General features: G+C 43.6%; 1 protein-coding gene and 1 long non-coding RNA gene across 2 annotated transcripts in view; one reads left to right on the plus strand and one right to left on the minus strand.

Annotated features, from left to right (window-relative positions):
• Nucleotides 1-4,548, minus strand: part of Jazf1 (JAZF zinc finger 1) — a 328,417-nt gene extending 323,869 nt beyond the window's left edge. Inside the window, exon 1 of the mRNA XM_046426002.2 lies at nucleotides 4,339-4,548. Within this exon, the coding sequence (XP_046281958.1) occupies nucleotides 4,339-4,453 (115 nt within the window). The 5' untranslated portion in view covers nucleotides 4,454-4,548. The remainder of the gene's footprint in view (nucleotides 1-4,338) is intronic.
• LOC124080147 (uncharacterized) lies at nucleotides 4,188-19,295 on the plus strand. Its single transcript, XR_006847602.2, has 3 exons — nucleotides 4,188-4,415; nucleotides 14,779-14,957; nucleotides 15,482-19,295. It is a non-coding gene; the product is annotated as an uncharacterized LOC124080147 (long non-coding RNA).
• Nucleotides 19,296-19,577: the final 282 nt, after the last annotated feature.

The following is a 19,577-nucleotide window of genomic DNA, read 5'->3' on the forward strand; positions in this document are numbered from 1 at the left end:
AGTGTCTCTTTCTAGTCCTGGGGTTTTTTCAAATAAATTCAGGCCACAAGGAAAGGCCATGATGGAAGCCACTGGCCTTGACACCACTTTCCAAGTCCACAGCGGGGAAGCCCTTTGCCAGAGTCTAAAGTGCCTCTGGCCACACTGTCTGGACCTGGATGCTCCACAGATGTCACTGCTAACTCCCACACCTCTTTCAAGGTTTGAGCCAATATCAGCTTGTGAGAACAAGGCCTATCCTGAGAAACCTATCTAAAATTCCAACATTTCTTTCTCCCAATCTATCTTACCCTGCTCTAACTTTCCTCTTTTCTGTATCACTACCTTCCCACATACTTTATCATTATTTCAAATGGTTATTGTCTCCCTCAACTAGAATGTAATATCTCCGAAGAACTGGGATCTTTATTTCCTTCACCAAAAATATCAAGTGCCTAGAACTGTACCTGATAGTAAGTATTCAATATAGATTATCACATAAATTCAAAATTCAGAATTACTTTTACAAATGATTTCATAGCACTGAGATTCAGGCATTTCATATGTCTGGGGCATGACCTTCAGTGCTAACTTTAGTGCTATTGGTGTTTCTAAGATTCCTGGTAACAGATTCCTGGTAACTGGTTTAACTATCTAGGATGTTCATGCTAAGAGTTTCTACAAACTCAAGTATCTACTTACAATGAGAAGCAAACAATCACCGACCAGCTTTTCCCGTCTCCAGGAAACAGCGCCAGGGTTATGAATTGATAGCAAAGCTGGTGGAAAAGCACTTCACAGTTGCAGGGCTGTGGGATTTCTAGGCAACTTAAGTGGGGTGTTGGGGAGGGTTTCAGTTGGGATACTTGGGTTGTTCATTGAGACAGTTGCTCCAGTACTGAATCAGCAGTGAGATGTAAGGAAAAAAAAAATAGGATCATAAGTACAGCACTCTTCCAAGAAGAAAAATAGATAAAACAAAGGATGGTCTCCAAAGCCCCCAATCCGTGTTTCTTATGGGAAGAGAAAAACAGTTAAAAACAATGTAATGGGATATAGCTCAGGTGCTAGAGTTCATGTTTGCCTATGTGAGAGCTTAGATACAATCCCCAGAACCACAAAAATAAGCAAAGGAAAAACCTACAAGAGCTATGTGTATATGTGTAAGATTGCAACGACAACTACTCACAACTTAATACACTTAATAGATTTGGATTAAACATGATAGTTATAATGAAAACTATAGGTCTTGGAAAAAAATCTATTAAGTGAGATACATGCCAAAGTACCCATAAACCTTCATTTCATGATTGCTTAAGGGTTCTGACTAGTGGCTAAATAGTAGTAACCCAGAAAATCCTGAAGATGAAACTATTACCTAAGTATATCTCCAACAACCCTGTTATGGTTGCTAAATAATAAGACCTTTGAATAAAAGCAGATTAACATACATCTCTTAGTTGTCTTTTAATGAATCTTTTTAATGTAGCCACTGGCTGACAAAGACATGAAATCAGTAAATCAATTATTAATAAAATAACTAATTATTTCCAATGAAATCAGTAAATCAATTATTAATAAAGTAACTAATTATTTCCAAAAATGTATAGATGGAATCACAAACAATAAATAGCATATAAAAATAAGTGAATATACCTTTCACTGAGTACCTTATATATTTTCACTTGTATCTTCATCAAAAGCATATTTGTAAGTATATTTATATGATGCTACCTACTAATCAGGATGTTTTTATTCTTCACAAGATTAATTCCTACTTCTTTCTGTATATGGGGCTGCCTTTGAGAATCATGGCCTTCTTCTCAGCAGAAGTACACAATAATTTATATGACTCTGTTTAATCTGGGAATTTCAAGCATTTGTTAATTTTAACATTTTCTTTTCATAAAGTTTGATGGTTCAAACTATTTCCAAAGTATGGTAATTGTTAGGCAATTGCCACACAATTTGCCTAAGTCATAACTATTGTTATAAAAATAATTTTCTAATATTTTCATCATTAAAAGAAAAACACTAGTCCTTTGGGAGTGAGATACCATTATGTAAAAGTTGAATTTTATGAAATTTATGAATCTTTAACTGTCTTAAAAAATGTTTGCACAATATTGAGACAATTTCTGCAAACATAAAAAAAATCTTTTATAATTTGCCCACAATTAAGTCTTAAAACCTCTGATTACAAACTAAATCCTCAAGAGGGATAATTGTCTTTAACACATTTTAATAATTAATATTTTCTTTTATCAGTCCAACTAGACAGGCAATTATTATTGGGTAAAATTATTACTCAGCTTACATAAATTCTCCTTTATCCTGATACAACTGTTAATGAGAATGGGTGGGGCATGCAAAGACAGTTTTCCACAGACCAAGAGATATCATTTACTTATATTATTTACACATATTTATATAATTCAAATTTATAGTATTTATATTTATTGTTTTCCATTTATTATTGGGAGTAAGAGAAGGTATGGGAACTAACAAAATTTCGACTGAAGCTTTGAATTATGGGAGTTTTAACTTTATTTTAAGCCAACCATCATGAAAAACCTGATTTATATTCTCAAGCACATTCACTTAGGACTATCCAATCATGATATGAATCAGCAAATTTGTTACTCCATTCAACTGCTTTTAAGACTCCCAAAACTAGAGAGTCTAGTTCTTCAGCAATGCTTTTACTAAAAAGAGATGGAAGAAGCTATGGCACGAATGTTTTGGAACTTGAAAAGTTTCAAAACCTGGACAATTACTCATCAGAATTACCTGTTCATTTTGTGAACATGTTCCATGATTATTTCCCATTTTGGATAGCCCATTAAAACCCATTCCAAACAAGCATTCAGTGCTTATTAAGAACCCACTGTGTGCAAAGAGCATTATAGGAAAGGAGCAGAAGGCTCTGCCTCATTTTATTCATGCATAAATACACAGCAGTCGTGATTTATTCTCTCAACTTTGTAGAAACGTGAGCTGCATCCACATGGCTGAATCCGTGGCATTCATTTGGGCTTCCTGGGGCAATCTGCAGGTCCTCTGGATTACAGAGCCCGCTGAGGCATCACGCGCCCCCTTCACCTTCCTGCCCACACAGGACAACTTGCGGACGCTGGACACACCTTCCGCAGGTGGCTAGATCGCCAGAGCGAGAAGAACCCGACCCATCTCCCTTCATAGGGGCTCGGGATAGACGTGTGGAAATGTGTGCAAGGACTTCTGAGAATCAGAGGACTTGTTGAAAGGTCCCTGGGTCCTGGGCGTTAAGGGAAACCCGCCGCCCCACGGGGCGTTCCCGTCCCCGCTTCGCCTGCGTCCCTGGCGCCGGGGCAATGCGCAGGCCGCCGCGGATCCCTGGGCGCAGCCAGCGCACCTCGGGCCTAGAACCATTTGAAATGCAAATCGCAGAGCCAGGGCGCATTTAAATGCCCGGCTGCCGGCCCCGGGGACTGCTCTACAGCGGACGCAGCCCTAAGGGCCTTGGGGGCGCCCGGGCCCCTGGGCGTTGGGCGCGGCCCGCGGGCGCACCCGGAACCTCAGCCCGCAGCGCCCCGGCGTCCGCGCCAGGCCGGTGCAGGAGAGGGCGCCCAGGGCCCGGGGGCCCGCGTTTCCCCGGCCCGCTCTGCCGCCACCCGGGAAGAGGTCGAGCGCCGGGTCCTCCGCCAGCCCGTGGCCGCCGGCCCCGGCCCCCTCCCGACGCACCACACCTAGCAACCGGCGCTGACAGGACGCAGTGGCGGCGGCGGTGGGAGGAGGAAGCGGAATGGCTGCCGCGGTGGAGCCACCCCCACCCCCCCTCCCACCTCCCAGCGGCTGCAGCCGCCGCCGAGCCCTGACAGCTCGAGCCGGGGCGGAAGCGGCAGGCGGCGTGCAGCGCCCGCCCCCCGCACCCCCGACACCCTGGGCCGCTCGGACCACCCGGGCCAACTAACTCCGCGCGCCTGCCCAGCGCCTGCCGCCTGCCTGCCCGCCGCGCCCTGCGCCCCCTCCCCCGGCGCCCGGCCCCGCCGCCGCATCCCCGCCGCCCCGCCGCGGCGCACCCCCACTCCAACCACTTCGCAGCCCGCGTGCACGCCCCTCGGAGTCCCCCGGCCCGCCCGCTGCACCTCGGGGCGCCCGCCCCCTCCCCCACCAGAGCCTGCTCCCCGCCCCCCTCCCCCGCACCTAGCGCCTCTGCATCTTGCCACCCCCAGCCCCGGGACTCGCGCACACCCTCCCCGCCCTGCCGCCGCCTCCCTCTCTCTCTGCCTCCCGGCCACCCCTGGCCATTCTGGGGCTTGTTGCCTGGGCAAGAGTTTCCGCGCGCCCGGCACCCCCGCCCACCCCCGGGTCATTTACCGATGTGGTTGTCCTCGATGTGCTCGATGAGGTCTGCCAGGGTGGGGAAGTGGAGTCCGCAGCCCCCGAATCGGCAGGTATTGGAGAAGAAGGAGGCGGCGGCGATGCCTGTCATGGTGCTACATCGAGAGCCCCCCTGGTGTCGGCTCTGCGAGCGCCGGGCGGGCGGAGGGAGGGAGGGAGGCCGGGTGGGGTGAGGAGAGGAGGGGCTGGGGGAGGGGGGGAGAGGCGGGGTGAGGGGAGAGGAGAGGACGGGACGGAGGGAGAGGGGGCGAGAGAGATGGAAGGAGAGCGAGGAGCCACCGGGAGGCAGAGGGGAGGCGGCAGCGGCGGCGGCGTCGGGAGCGGCGCGGGGAGGGTGGGGGTGGGGGAGGCCGCCGCAGCTGGGAGGAGGGACCAGGGCGCACGGCTACAGCTGTGCGGTCCCAACCTTCCGCTCCCGGACCGAGGCCTCACCTGGCTGCGCCTGCCACCAACTTTTATCTCCCTAGGCCTGCCCTTCACAGTCTGTCATACATGCAATCTGTTTGGAGCCTCTTCGGGTTATGTATATTACATGCTTAATAGATCCATACCTATTAATTACACATACTTCCCTGCCATAAGCACCCAGGGAGTTACCAGGCCCCTGTCATGGACATTTGTTTGCACTTGGCCACCTGTCTGTGTGTGACACTGACATTCTCAGGAGACCCAAGAAAGGTAATTGTGTGCACCTTATTCTTTAAACCTAAAAAAAAAAAAAAAAAAAAAAAAAAAAAAAAGTCCATATTCTCTAGAGGTTTGTACTAATTGATTTTAATGAAGCTTCCCCCTAGGCCAGAAGAAATTCTTAGCTTTATTTAAATTTCAAAATAGAGTGCTTGGTTGTCAAGTGCATTTGCCTGGGTTTTACATATGTACCACGTTTGTCCTATTCCTTTCTCCTTTAGGGAAAACAAAACCCAAAATAATTTTATTACCCCCAAATACAGTACACCACACACCCACTACCTGTCTCAGATCTGGTGATTAAACCATCTCTGTTTCTGCCCCCAAAGAAAGGACAGTGTATTGGTTAAGGCTAAAAGTGGAAATTGAGGCAAGGGACATATTTATTCCTCAATGAAAAGTAAAATTTCACGAATCAATCAAGATTATGCCATCCCATGAGCATTTAAACCATAACATTGACCAGTTAAGCCCTTTAAGTTGAATTTTGCAGTTTCTCTGAAAAGCCAGCATTTTGCTAAGAATCAATTACCTTGTCCCCACCCCCACTACACCCCCAGTTGCAGTAACATTTTTACCTGTACTGTGTATGCTTCACCAGTAGCACTTTTCCACCTAAGGAACATTGTGCATTATCAGCAATTTAATATCCAAAAATGCAGTTTATCAATATATGCATCCAGATTTTAGCATTTTTCCTTAGGACAAATTTCATTTACCTTCTGGTGCAGATACATACAGAAGTAGTATTCCCCCTTCCATTAACTATATGCAACTCTAGTGGTATTTCTAATAATAGAATTGTTAAGGCCTTTCATGTAAGTGTATGTAGTATTTCTGTCACTGCAAAAGTTTTACAATCTGTCTGTCACAGAAATTGAAGCTGAGTTCCCTCACCATGGCATTTTCTCTTCTGGCCCTTCACAACTATCTTCCAGCTCACAAGGTGATGCACTTACTAAGATGAGAGCTGGATTGGGTGGGGCTGGGGCAGTGTGCTGTTCAAGTTCATTTTGGTGCCAAGAATGGTTTCCTGGACCCAAGTGAGAGTGGGGGCAGGGCTCGGGTGGGCCTGATAATGAGCCAGGGACCCTGTTGGCAGGAGATTGGGGCCAAGGCCAGACAAGGGTGTAAAGAACAGGAATTAGAATTCTAGATCTTGAATTAGAATTTTGGCAGCTGTGTAGTACATTCAGCTGCCCAGTTTGGGAAGGCCTTCAGCTGAGAGCAGGCAGAATATCTGGCAGACACAGACTATACTGAGTGGCATGGAATGCAATGCAAAGACGTTAGCCAAAAATGGTGCCAAAGCAGCCTCCCCTAGAGATGAGTGATAGGCCCCCTTCCCACTCTGCAGCATCTGGGGAACATCCAGAGTTTTGAAGAAGTGGCAACTCTGCCTTCTGGAAGAAAAAAAACTGTCTATATGACATCTTTATATCCAGAAAGAATGTGGAGAAGCATAGAGGTGATTCAGGCAAGGGAGCTTAGAGATGGAAAGTGCTGGAAATGTGTAGGTAAAAGAATGAAGAAAGGGGCCTGAGTTTCACTAATGCCTAGCTCTCCACTACCTCTGATCTCCAGTACTTCCTATCATGAGGTTCTATTCCTAAAATGAAAGTTTAGAAAGCCAAGTTAAACAAATTCACTTAACAAAGTGAATCAAGATTTTGATTTTTAAGACTGAAATTATTTTCTTGACATTAGGAAAATATAGTTTGTAAGGAATCAATTTATTTTTCCGGAAATAACCAATCCTACTAATTTTCATACATGAATGGAGCTTTGCTTATATGGCATTTTACTCATATTATTATTATTATTAATAGTAGTGTGATCTGTACACTCTATTTTGAGCCCTTTTATGAGATATATGATCATAATCTTTTAAATCTGGAAGATTTTCATGCCTTTGGAGCCCCTGATTTTGTATATGTGGTAAACTGAGGCCAGAGGCAGCATCAAGTTCTTCCTCACAGTGCATTCAGTAAGACTTTAATATAGACAGTAAAAGGACCAAGATAGAGTAACCACAGGCAAACTTTGAAAAAATTGCTTTATAATGACATGCTTACCTTTGTGTACTTACATTTAAAAATGTTTGTTTCAAAGGTGTCCCTTTAGATAAAGTCAACATCTAGGCTATAAAAATATGTAAAACAAATATTCAACCTGTTACTTCCAAGAGAAAGTGATGACTGATGTACCTCTGTGCTTGGAAAAACATTATGTCTTATTTGGGGAGTAAAAATATCTCAAAGGAAAGGACAGTGAGGAGTCAGAAAGATATGATAGCCATAGAGTAGAAGCATTCACTGGATTTAAGACCCTTTTCCTTGGAAACCTTGCCTCTCCCTGGAGAATTGCGCCTCCTGCTGTGTAGGCCCAGAGAAAGTATGGATGTCTAGTGGTACCATAAAATGCTACTTAGCATTATAGGTGATTTGAAATCCAAGGTCATTCTCCCCAAATCTAGCATGGCCAGAGCCTGTGCTCATTATGGGGCAGCTGCTGGGAGGTTCCAATTTGGTGGTCTAATGAAGCCAACTGAAGCCACCAAAAGATTCTGCTTTATGTAGCTGTCTATCCTCCACATACGGATTTCATCAATTTCAGGATACACTGATGATCAAAACTATGCACTTGGGGGCTGGGGTTGTGGCTCAGTGCTAGAGTGCTTGCCTAGCACCTGTAAGGCACTGGATTCAATCCTCAATACCACATGAAAATAAATAAATAAAGGTATTGGGTCCATCTATAACTAAAAATATTTTTTTTGAAAAACAAAAAGACTTCACTTTCTGTGTCCTGTGTGATCATCTGTTAGTGCTACTAGAGGATCTGAATAAACATTGGATTCTATTTTGAATCTAACTCTCTGCACTGCCTTCCACTGTAGATTTCTGTGATTTTGTAGGTTTTTCCCAAGTTTCTCTTAAGGTCTTTTCAGGTTTACTAGCTATAAACATTCTTCTAAGTGGTTTGGGTCCTTCCTTTTACTATTGCCATCTTGTAGAATGAGCAGATCATGAGCCAAGGTCTTCTCCAGCTCATGAGGTATGTGACCACCTATAACAACGTATGATTCTCCCCATCTCTTGAAGACCAGGCTGTCACTTCCACTGATAGCAGCTTTTGCCTCAGGGATATTTCCTTTAGATCCCACCTTATTCCAAAGAGGACAATGTCTATTCCAGATTTTCCTGTTTAATATCTTGCAATCAAGTCTTCAAGGTCTTGGTATTGATTTTATTCCAGCTCAAAAATGAATCGGCTTCACCTGTACTTTGGTGATGAATTCTCATTTTGTCCCCCAGTCTTATTTTGTCTAGGATTAGGGATTGACTTTAGAATGAGTAATGGAAGTTCTTTTGTGGGTCACCACAAGTGAACAGTAAGCATTATCCTTTGGCTCCCTACCTGTTTGCTGCCACCCTACTGATAACAAACACACACAGATATGCACACACCTGCACGCACACACACAATGATTGCATTCGTTTCTAGTTTCTTGCAGGATTTTTTCAGAATTAAATTCGCAAACTACACAGCCAGTGACCACAGTTCTAATTGAATATTCTGGGTATAGTACTCTGCTGCCATGTGACCCACTGCCACCCACATGTTAACTCCAAATCTGACCTGTCAAGCCAGCCCAGCCTGAAGTTTAAAATAAGGTTCATAAGAGCAGCCAAGCAACTGCTATTTCATTCGTTCCTTTAACAAACCTTGGTTGCACCTCTAGGCAAGGCTCCTATTGCACAACTACAGCAGACTTTATTAATGTAGGCAGTTGCAGGAACTGTGAGCCCAGGATTTGTGCAACCCTGCAGTCCTCATCCACTGTGCAAGACACAAGGGCTACAATTTGGATATGGCATGTATGTACAATGAAATGGAGTCAGTAAGGCACCAATGCTATGAAAGCCTGCACAATCTTTTTGCCCAAGGGATGTCCATAGGTGTTCCTGATGCTCACCTAGCAACATAGTGTAGAGGACTTCTATCCTTCCAGACTGCTACCACCTTTTGTGTCTTGGCTTTCTGAGATTTCACCATCTCCCACTATTGCAGTCCACTTCCTCCAGGACTCAGACAAGTGTTAATGGAGGAGGAGCTAGAAGATCAAAATGGGCACAGTGCTCCATGATCTCATCTGCCTTGCTTGAATCCCTTAGGGGTAACTTTGATTTTCAGAATAAGCTTCCTACTCTCCAGTAGCCTTCAAAATCTGGTTTAGGTAGAAGTCTCCAAGCCTTAGGGAGAAGCCTCCCAGCCTGTAGTTTCCCCACCTGTTGACAGATCAAGATGGAACAAGCAATTTTAGTTTTCAAAGTGTACTCACTTGCCCATGCACAGACCACCTTGCCCTTGCCTGTGCTGTAGAGCCTACCAGGAACATTCTTCGTAACTCTTGTCCTTTCACTCCACCAAACTCATTTTAGCACCAAACAATTTTAGCGGGTCACCTCCTCCAGTAGCCCTCTCTATATCCTGCCTGCTCTTCCTTCCCTGCTGAGCTGGATGCTGCTCATCTATGTCCCAGGCAAGTTCTCTCTTCCTTAGATTTTGACTGTGGGCTTACTGGTCTTTCTTCTCCTTTTAGATCAGTGCTTCCCAAATCTTTTTGATCAAGAATTCCATCAATAAGAAAATTTGAACTTTCATCAATATTTATTTTTTTTATAAACTATATACAGACACCACTTTTCATATATAGTATATATTTGAAGATATATAAATATATATAGTATATATAAATATATATAGTATATATATATATATATATATATCCTTATTTTTTTAATGGTTGACTTTTGTTAAACGCGGACACTGAAGGTCTGATATTTTTGTCCCATGTCTCAGATTGCTGTTTGCCCAAATCCTTGGGTGACTGCCTTCTTCCTCAGAGCACGTGCCACCTGACCATTCTTCCTTGAGAAAGGAGGTTATTTTCATTGTCCCTGCACATGGTGCTCAATAAAAGCTGTACGGAGGCATAGCTCAGCATTGTGATAAGGTGGTGTGCTGAGATTTCAGTTTTCAATGCTCAAGCAATTTCTAACAATTTGTTACTGTTCTTCTCTTATGTAGCATCAATGAAAGATAGTCTTCAGTCATCTCAGCTTGGATAGATTACAACTGTTATTCCTTCCTGTGATTGCAGTCCAACCTTTGATGAGACCTCTTTTAAGGTCTAGTACCATGTCACCATGCTGGGCTCATAACAGTCACATTCTAAGTGTTTGTCTCATTCCTTTTGATAGTGCTGATTTCCTAGTCTCTGCTGATGCAGAAGAAGCTGTCCAACTGGGCAGAGAGAGGCAGAGGGGCATTCAGCCATGATGAGAGATGTGATGCCAGCTCCTCTTTTGTGGACTGACTAGGAGGATAACTTTCCCTTTCACAGACATTCAAGTTCACTATGATTGGGGCTGGGGATGTGGCTCAAGCGGGTAGCGTGCTCGCCTGGCATGCGTGCGGCCCGGGTTCGATCCTCAGCACCACATACAAACAAAGATGTTGTGTCTGCCGAAAACTAAAAAATAAATATTAAAAATTCTCTCTCTCTCCCTCCCTCTCTCACTCTATCTTAAAAAAAAAAAATAAAGTTCACTATGATTATTTTAAATAACAATTGCCACTCTTCATTGAGGGCTTACTACCATGCCAGGTCTTGGACCAGATGCGTTCACATAAAGCAGCTTTTAAGCCCTGTGAGGTGGACAAATGTTGTTATGCCCAAACTGTAGATGAGAAAAAACAAAACCCAGGGGAAGAAGGTAACATGCTGCTGGTCTTTGAGCTAATACGTGATGGGACTAGGATTTGAACTCATGTCTGTCTGACTCCAGAGCCTGACTCTTAACTTAATATCAATGCTTGAATTTGTGGATTGTGGAACATGATTTTTCTCCCCCCTTGAATCAAGGGAAGAAGTTGGCTCTTTGCACAGGTAGGATCATGCTGTAAATCACAAATACTAAAATGGAGGGGAAAATGAATTTTTGCCAAATGCACTTAGGTGAGGATAAAAAGTATCAGGATGGGGTATTGATGATGGAGAGGTTATGGGATCTTCATCAGGAATTGAGACTCTTGGCTTATCTTTTTCCCTTTCTTTTTGCTTTGCTGTTGCCATGTATTGAAGACTTCGTCACCATCCTTTGGGGCTATTGGGAGGTGGTAGAATCTTTAGGAGGTGGGGATTAGTGGAAGTAATTAGAGGAGTATGCCTGCCCCTTGAAGAGGTTATTGGGACCCCATGCCTCTTCTCTTCCTTTCATTCTTCCTGGACACCACTAGCTGAGCAGCTTCCTCCACGATGATGTGCTGCCTCACTACAGTAGCCCAAATAGGCTAGCTGAACATGGACCAGAACCTCCAAAACTGTGAGCCAAAATAAACCTTCCCCCTTTCTAGGTGGATTATCTCAGGTATTTTGTTACAGTAATGGAAAGCTGACTAATACAAATACCTTATTTTAAAACTAAACTTTATCAGGAAGTAAGACTTTTAAAAGATAACCTTTGTTTTGTTCTTCAGCCAGTTCTTGACCTTACCTTCACTCAGTGCCTTCCTACTATTGGTTTCAGACTGGAGTTAGGAACATAGGTATCACCTATCTTGGGGAATGGTATTTCATTTTGCTTTTGTCATCTCTTTGTCATTATCTCAGTCCTGTAGTAACTATAATCATGTTGCTTGTCGGCCATTTGTTTGATGTACTCATCCTTTCTGTTACAGTTTTAGTTCCCAGAGTCATCGAACAAACCATCCCACTGAACGCCATCTCGAGGGCTCTGCAGCTCCATCCCTTTTTTCCAGAGCTAGATTTAAGTGAAGGCTACTCTTGCCTTCCAGAAAACAGACCCGGATTCCAGTAACTTCATTAGGAAGGACTTTTCTCCTTGTTTTTGTAACTAATAACTTGACCTTTTTAGGATTTTCATTTCATTACGTGTTTTCCAAGATAAATGCTTGATTCTTTTCTCTCTTGCCTTATATATTTAATGAGTTTTTTTTATTTTTTTTTTATCTTAGAAAGTCTCAAACCCAAAAGTCTTAAGGGTCAGGTAGAAGAAGTGGTGAAAGAAGAGGGGTGTGTGTGGTCATGTATGTATTGTGTGAGTGGCAGGAGTCAGTGGTGCACTAGAGACAACTCTTCTCTGAAGACATTGGAAGGCAAACAAGCTGCACCTGCAGCCCAACTCTGACCCTGGTGCCCATCAGTTTTCAACCTAACCTTCCATGCCACAAGTGCAAAAATTAGATCATTCTCATTGCCACAACAGCCGGATTTCTCACCATCACAAGATTAGATGCAATCTAATTCCTAGTGCGAACAATTCAGAGAGGCCCTTTGCCCCTTAAACAGATCTAAAAGTTGACTTCAGAGGGAAGAAATAGATAAGGACTATCCTCCAGGCTTTAACAGTTCTTAGTTCTCAATACCTTTCCATATTTCCCAAAGCAGATCAGAATCATAAGAAAATTAACTTTCACCAAACTGAGGATATTAATATTCCAATTTATCTAAAATGAATGCTATGGGACATAATATTTGTGTGTACCTTTTCCCCCACATCCTTGCCAACATTTATTGTTGCTTGTATTTTTTGGAGGGGGAGAAGGTACCAGGGATTGAACTCAGGGGCACTCACCCACTGAGCCACATCCCCAGCCCTATTGTGTATTTTATTTAGAGACAGGGTCTCACTGAGTTGCTTAGTGCCTCGCTTTTTGCTGAGGCTGGTTTTGAACTCGTCATTCTCCTGTCTCAGCCTCCTGAGTCGCTGGGATTATAGGCGTGCACCATCATGCCCTGCTGAGAATTGCCATTCTGATAACTGCCATTCTGACTGGGTGAGATGAAATCTTAAGAGTAGTTTTGATTTGCATTTCTCTAATTGTTAAAGATGTTGAACATTTTTTCATGTAATTTTTTTTTTTAGAGAGAGAGAGAGAGAGAGAATATTTTAATATTTATTTTTTAGTTTTCGGCGGACACAACGTCTTTGTATGTGGTGCTGAGGATCGAACCCGGGCCGCACTCATGCCAGGCGAGCACGCTACCGCTTGAGCCACATCCCCAGCCCTCATGTAATTGTTGATTGATTGTATTTCTTCTGAGAAGTGTCTGTTGAGTTCCTTAGCCCATTTATTGATTGAGGTATTTATTTTTTTGGTGTTAAATTTTTTAGTTTTTTATATGTCCTGGAGATTAATGCTCTATCTGAGGTACATGTGGTAAAGACTTTCCCCCATTCTAAGGCTCTCTCTTCATGTTATTGTTTCCTTTCCTGAAAAGAAGCTTTTTAGTTTGAATCCATCCCATTAATTGAGGCTTGATTGTACTTCTTGAGTTTTAGGAGTCTTGTTAAGGAAGTCATGTCCTCAGCCAACATGGTGGAGATTTGGGCCTACTTTTTCTTCTCTTAGGCGCAAGGTCTCTATTCTAGTGCCTAAGTGTCTAATCCATTTTGAGTTGAGTTTCGTGCAGGGTGAGAGAGAGGGGTTTAATTTCATTTTGTTACATGTGACTTTCCAATTTTCCCAGCACCATTTGTTGAAGAGGCTTTCTTTTCTCCAGTGAATGTTTTTGGTACCTTTGTCTAGTATGAAATAACTGCATTTGTGTGAGTTTGTCTCTGTGTCTTCTATTCTGTATCCAAAGGACTTAAAATCAGCATATTACAGTGACACAGCCGCATCAATGTTTATAGCAGCTCAATTCACAATAGCTCAACTATAAAAATAAACTAAGTGCCCTTCAACAGAGGAATGGATGAATGGATATATATCTCATATATATGTGTGTGTGTGTATGTGTATGCATATATATCTTATTTTCTTTCCATCATATATGTCCCTATATAATGGAATATCATTCAGCCCTAAAGAAGAATGAAATTTTTGCATTTGCTGGTAAATGGATAGAGCTGGAGAATATCATGCAAGGCCAATAAGCCAATCCCCCTAAACCAAAGGCTGAATGTTTTCTCTGATATGCATATACTAATTCACAATAAAGGAAGTGTGTGGGGGAAGAATAGCATTACTTTATATCAGATAGAGGGAAGTGAAGGGATGGAGGGGGTTGGGGGTAGGAAGGGTAGTAGAAAGAGTCAGACATTATTACCCTATGTACATATATAACTATATGACTGGTGGGATCCCACATCATGTACACTCAGAAGAATGAGAAATCATACTCCATCTATGTATTGAAGTGCATTCTACTATCATGTATAACTAATTAGGACAAATTTAAAAAGATGATATAATATCTGGGCAGTCTCCATCTACACTTTAAGTAATCAATAATCCTGGGTCTGTAGCTCAAAGTTACATTACCTTGAAGGTAACATAACATCTTAAATTATAGTTAATTTTGGTGTCATAGACAACCAGTGAGTCCTATTTCTTTCTATTTTTCTTCCATCATTCTCATTCTTCTCCCTCCTCCCCCATGCCTTGCAGCCCACCCTCTCCTACCTTGCCCCTACCTTGCCCTCTGCCCACCTCTCCCAGGGTGCCTTTTCAGGATAGATTCTTGAATGGGGCTTGAATATAGAAAGTGTTTGGTACCATGTTTAAGAAAGTTGCACCAGAGAAGAGAATTTCAGAAAGAAACAGGGAAAAAAGAAATTGGGAAACAAAACCAAAAGAAAAGGGCAGAAGCAAAGGCTGAGCAGATCTTTCCCATCTTCTCTCTCCTGTGCACAGAAGTCCTGCAGCAGAGGAATCCTCCTTGGACACGCTATGCAATGTCTCATCCATGTTAACCACAATCAAATTTGCATCTTATCTTTCTTATTCTATACCCTGATCCAAAAGACCCATCAGAGGAAAAGGATTCTATGAAAGTTCATCAATAGGAAAATCTACATCCTGATGCATAAGAGGTAGGTCCTAATGACAGCTCTATTACTTATAAGCCATTGACCTTGAGTAAGTCACTCAATCTCTCTGAGATTTTCTTATCTGCAAACTGGATGTAACAGTACAGCTCCTACCCAGCTCTTAGGGATGAAATAAGATGCTTGTAAAAGCACTGGAAACTATAAAATGCTAGTCGAAGATGAGGCATTATCTTTTTAATCTCTGAACCCAGTGCTATAAATGCTATGGGCTGTGGTCATTGCTTTTGACTAATTTTTCTTAGATTTCTTAGCAAATAGAGTGGGTGTTACAGTGAGGGATAACTTTAATTTGTAGGAGGCAAGATGACATTTAAATAGCCTACCAATGCTGTTTATAAGAAATCATGACGATGTGAAATCACTTCAGAGCACACCTTCTTTGTTCTGAGATGAGCCATTTGGGTGGGTCCTTTTTAGTTATGCAGACACAGTAAGCACCAATTATCCTAGACAGTAGGGGCAGTACACAGGAGTTTGTTTGCTTGTTTGTTTGTTTGCATCTCTAGAGCTTAGGTCTTCAGCACTGCAGGCAGATGGAATCTTGCTGCCCCGACAGTTGATTCAGGAGGTGGGCCCATGGCCAGAGTGTCAATCAGAGGGAAGCTCAGAGCTTATCTGGACAGAGGACTGCTGCCTTCTCACTTGAACAAGGAAGCACATGGCCCAGCTGATGCTGACAGACATCTTTAGACCCTGAGGACTTCTGTCCAATGACGACGCTGACTTGGCAAAGTGCAGAGTTGAGACATGTCAGAGACACTGAACTGGAGCTCTGATAGAACCCACCACGAGCCAATGACTCATCTTGATTGTCTAAGCCAGTTTGTGTTGGGCTTTAGAATAGTAGATATTGCTGGTGAAGTCATCTTAAATGGTATAGACTTGGCAGGTTTCTGGAGAAACAGTGGGAAGTTTTCCTTAGTATTCAAGGAGCTTATTGAGAGGAATCTGCCCAAGTCTCCTGACCTTTCCCACCATGATTCACAGCTGATGGAGAAGACTGCAGGAGGGAGTGTCTATAAGGCTTGCATTATCATAGGAGGAGAAAGGCTGACTGGGTCCTGGTGTAAGGGTGGGGATAAAGCTGTGTCACTAAGTTGGCGGACAAGAGTATGGTCTGTGAAGATGCTTGTGTTCGGTTTGAGTAGATGCTGCCAAACCATTCTCTCAAGTCAGGGTACCAAGTTACAGGCCTGAGAGTTCCTGGAGCCTTGTATCTTACTTTGGCCCAGGGCTGATAAGCAAGGGGTTCTAGCTTTATCAGAGTGTAGCAGTTCACAAACAGTAGCGGAAAAGTTGCTGCTAAAGTAACACACACGCACACGTGCATATACACACAACACAGATACGCGTACGCACACAAGCATAAGGATTCAGGTGGCATTTTGTTATGATTTGGCTGTGAGGTGTCCCCAAAAGCTCTTCTTAATGCTGGAATATTCAAAGGTAAAATGATCACACTGTAAGAGCTGTAGCTTAATCAGTCCCTCCTAGTTCGAATGGGGTGTCTGATAACTGTAGGCAGGTGGGGTGTGCCTGGAGGAAGAGGGTCACTGGGGGTGTTCCCTGGAAGGGTGCTTCTTCCCTGTGACCCCCTTCCCCCCTCTCTCTCTGTTTCCACCATGAGCTGAGCAGCTCTCCTCTGCTGGGCCCTTCTGCTGTGATGCTCTGCCTCTCCTTGGACCAAGAGCAAAAGAGTCGGCCATCTAGGGACTGAGACCTCTGAAACCCTGACTTCACCAGCAATATCTACTACTCTAAAGCCCAACACAAATATCTACTACTCTAAAGCCCAACTCCTCTAAGTTGTTCTTGTTGGGTATTTTGGTCACCGTGATACAAAAGCTGAATGAAACACATTGCAATTGGGGCAATAATTTAAAAGCAAATACGTTTAAAGCATCTGAATGAGGCTATTTTAAAGTGCAAGTATAAACCAAGTACCTGAGTACCTGCTCAGACTCTAAGTTGTCCTCCCTAACCTAGGAAGCATCTCAGCACCCCATCAGAATTTCCCTTTCTGTATAAAGATGAGGTGGGGCCTGGGGATATAGCCTAGTTGGTAGAGTGCTTGCCTCACATGCACAAGGCCCTGGGTTCAAACCCCAGCACCACACACAGGCACAAAATGATAAGGTGGGAAGCAGGAAGTAAGAGAGTGGGGTGCGTGTGTGTGGGGGAGGGGGAACAGTGAAGGAGGAGAGGGTAAGAAAGGTTATTTTCTACACAAATAGCAGCTCATCTAAAATATCCCAATATGTTAAATTATTCGATATAGGTGTTGACGAAACAAACAGTAAGGCATGGTATAGTGTTCACTATTATTGGTTGATTTTTTTATTCATTGATATATAAAATAATGTTTCAGTTTATCTAAAACAAAAGTGCCTTACATTGGGCTTAGTTGACCCGCAGCACCAGCTTTGTATGAAGTATGAAGAATTTACTTGAAGGTTCAGGAGAGAGTTGATACAAACTTAATTGATGTAATAGTCTCCTTTAAATATGTATTTGCTAAAAACCAAAATGTTAACACTGGGAAGACAAGGTATGCTCATTCAAATAGTACCTAATATTCTTTCCTGTTACTTCTCATGGGTTCCGTCCTTGGAGCAGGGATTGGCAATCCGGAGAGCTGGTTTCTGTGTTGAAGGGTGACACCATTCACTTCCTATTGTGTCGGCTTGCCCGAGGGGCTGGATTCTTGGTGTTATTAGCCGTCAGTGTCCTCTGCCAGCCTCTGGGAGCTAGTGACTGGAGCCCAGGCTTCTGAGTGTCTTCTATCGCTTCTTCCACTGTCATGTCTCAGTTGATCACTTTGAGGATTTCACATTCCATTCATGGACGTGTGGCAGAGAGACTTCTAGGTGCCTACCCGATATCTATTCACACCTTTCTCCTTAATAACAGATCTTATCAAAAGAAACAGTATGTTCAAATTAAACCCAACTTTTGCCAGCCGCCTGTATGATCCAGATTTGATCAACAAATTTTAAGTGAAAGTTGTTAAATGGGGACTCCTGGGAAAGCTTTTTTTAAAACATGCTGTCTCAACTGCTGGGCACCCTTTTCTACTTGGCCCTTTTGCCTGTCTGTTTCTGGGAGTACTGTGTGATTGCTGGAGCAGCAGTCGCTATTTGATGAACATTAGAAAGAGGGTCACAATCTAAGATGCTGCCCCGGGACTGCTGTATCAGCCCTGAGCTGCCTGCTTCTAGAATTCTCATTCTGTGCAAGCAGAATAAACTCTTGTTTATTTAAACTGCTGCCTCTCAGGTTTCTATTACTCACAGCTGAATGCAATTCTGGCATTCTAAATATTCATTCAGTATAATCCTCCATGTGATTAGTTCAACATTTTACAATTGTCTTTGAATGGAGGTCTGTGCAACAGAGATGTGCCCCACACACTCAGGTTCCCTGGCCTGGAGCATGAACACTCAGCTTAAAAGGTTCTGCCATGCCCAGCAGAACCAATTAACCAGAGTGGAAATGGGCTGGATGGCAGGGCAGGCCTTCCTACTCCACTGTTGTACTGGGGAGTCCATAGGATGGAATCAGAGGTTGAGGTCTGGGGACATCTTTCCAGAGCTCTCAGCTTGTTGTCCTCACGGGAAGGAGAGATCCGTGGCAATATGTTGGAACAGACATGAGGCTTCCTCCTGCATTTATACTAGAGCCATGTAGACCCGCCCATCAAGTTTATGAAGACCCAAAGTCTAAATGTCACCATCTTCTGGCAGGTGTAAAATAGACTATAATCAGACTGAAAGACCTAAGCAACCTCATTCTATTTGGGACCTCATTTTTCTCTGAAACTTAACCTCTGACCTACTGCAGTCCTAAAGTCAGAAAAATACCACAGAAAAGCTCTGTGGAAACAGTTCTCGGAAAAGCCGCAGATGGTGATCTCCTAAGATAGGCCAAGATATCGAAATATCTGAGATTCCAGATGGCCTGCACCTAGGTGTGGTGACCAATATCTAAACTAGAAGCCCTGCAGCTTGGCACATACCCCCCTTGCGACATCCTCACCGTTTAAACCAATTATTTTTAAATGCGTCAACCCCTTGAACTAACCAATAATCCTTTCCAGATTCTTTCCTGCCATTTGATAAGCTAATCATATTTTAAAGTTGTTGTTTGATTTTCCCGCGGTGTGTGATGATTTGCTATGATGTATGTGGGGGTCCCTGCCTTCTCCAAAGAGTGTATAAAACTGCTGCAAACCCTGGGCTCGGGGCCTCTCAGCGTCACCAGTTGCTGTGTGCACGCAGAGGACCGAGCTAGCTCGCAATAAACAACTCTTTGCTGCTTACATCGATCTTGGTCTCTGGTGGTCTTTTGGGGGTCCCGAATTCGAGCATAACAAGACCACGGATACTCTCCCTACATCTGCCTTTGTCCACCTGACCTGGGACTGGGATGGTCCTGTGCCTACCCCACCCCAGCACCACCGTCAGTGGAGAATTACAGCCACTGTGAAAAGAGCCAGAAAAATGGACACTGTAGTCTACCTCATTCCCACTCCGTTGCTACCCTCTGCTCTCCCTCCAACCCTTTTAAACTCAGATCCCCCCAATCATTTGACAAATAAAAAAG

This window comes from Marmota monax, unplaced genomic scaffold (assembly GCF_021218885.2).
Source record: "Marmota monax isolate L192 unplaced genomic scaffold, Marmota_monax_Labrador192_F-V1.1 WCK01_AAM20220418_F8-fsc00133, whole genome shotgun sequence".
NCBI lineage: Eukaryota > Metazoa > Chordata > Mammalia > Rodentia > Sciuridae > Marmota > Marmota monax.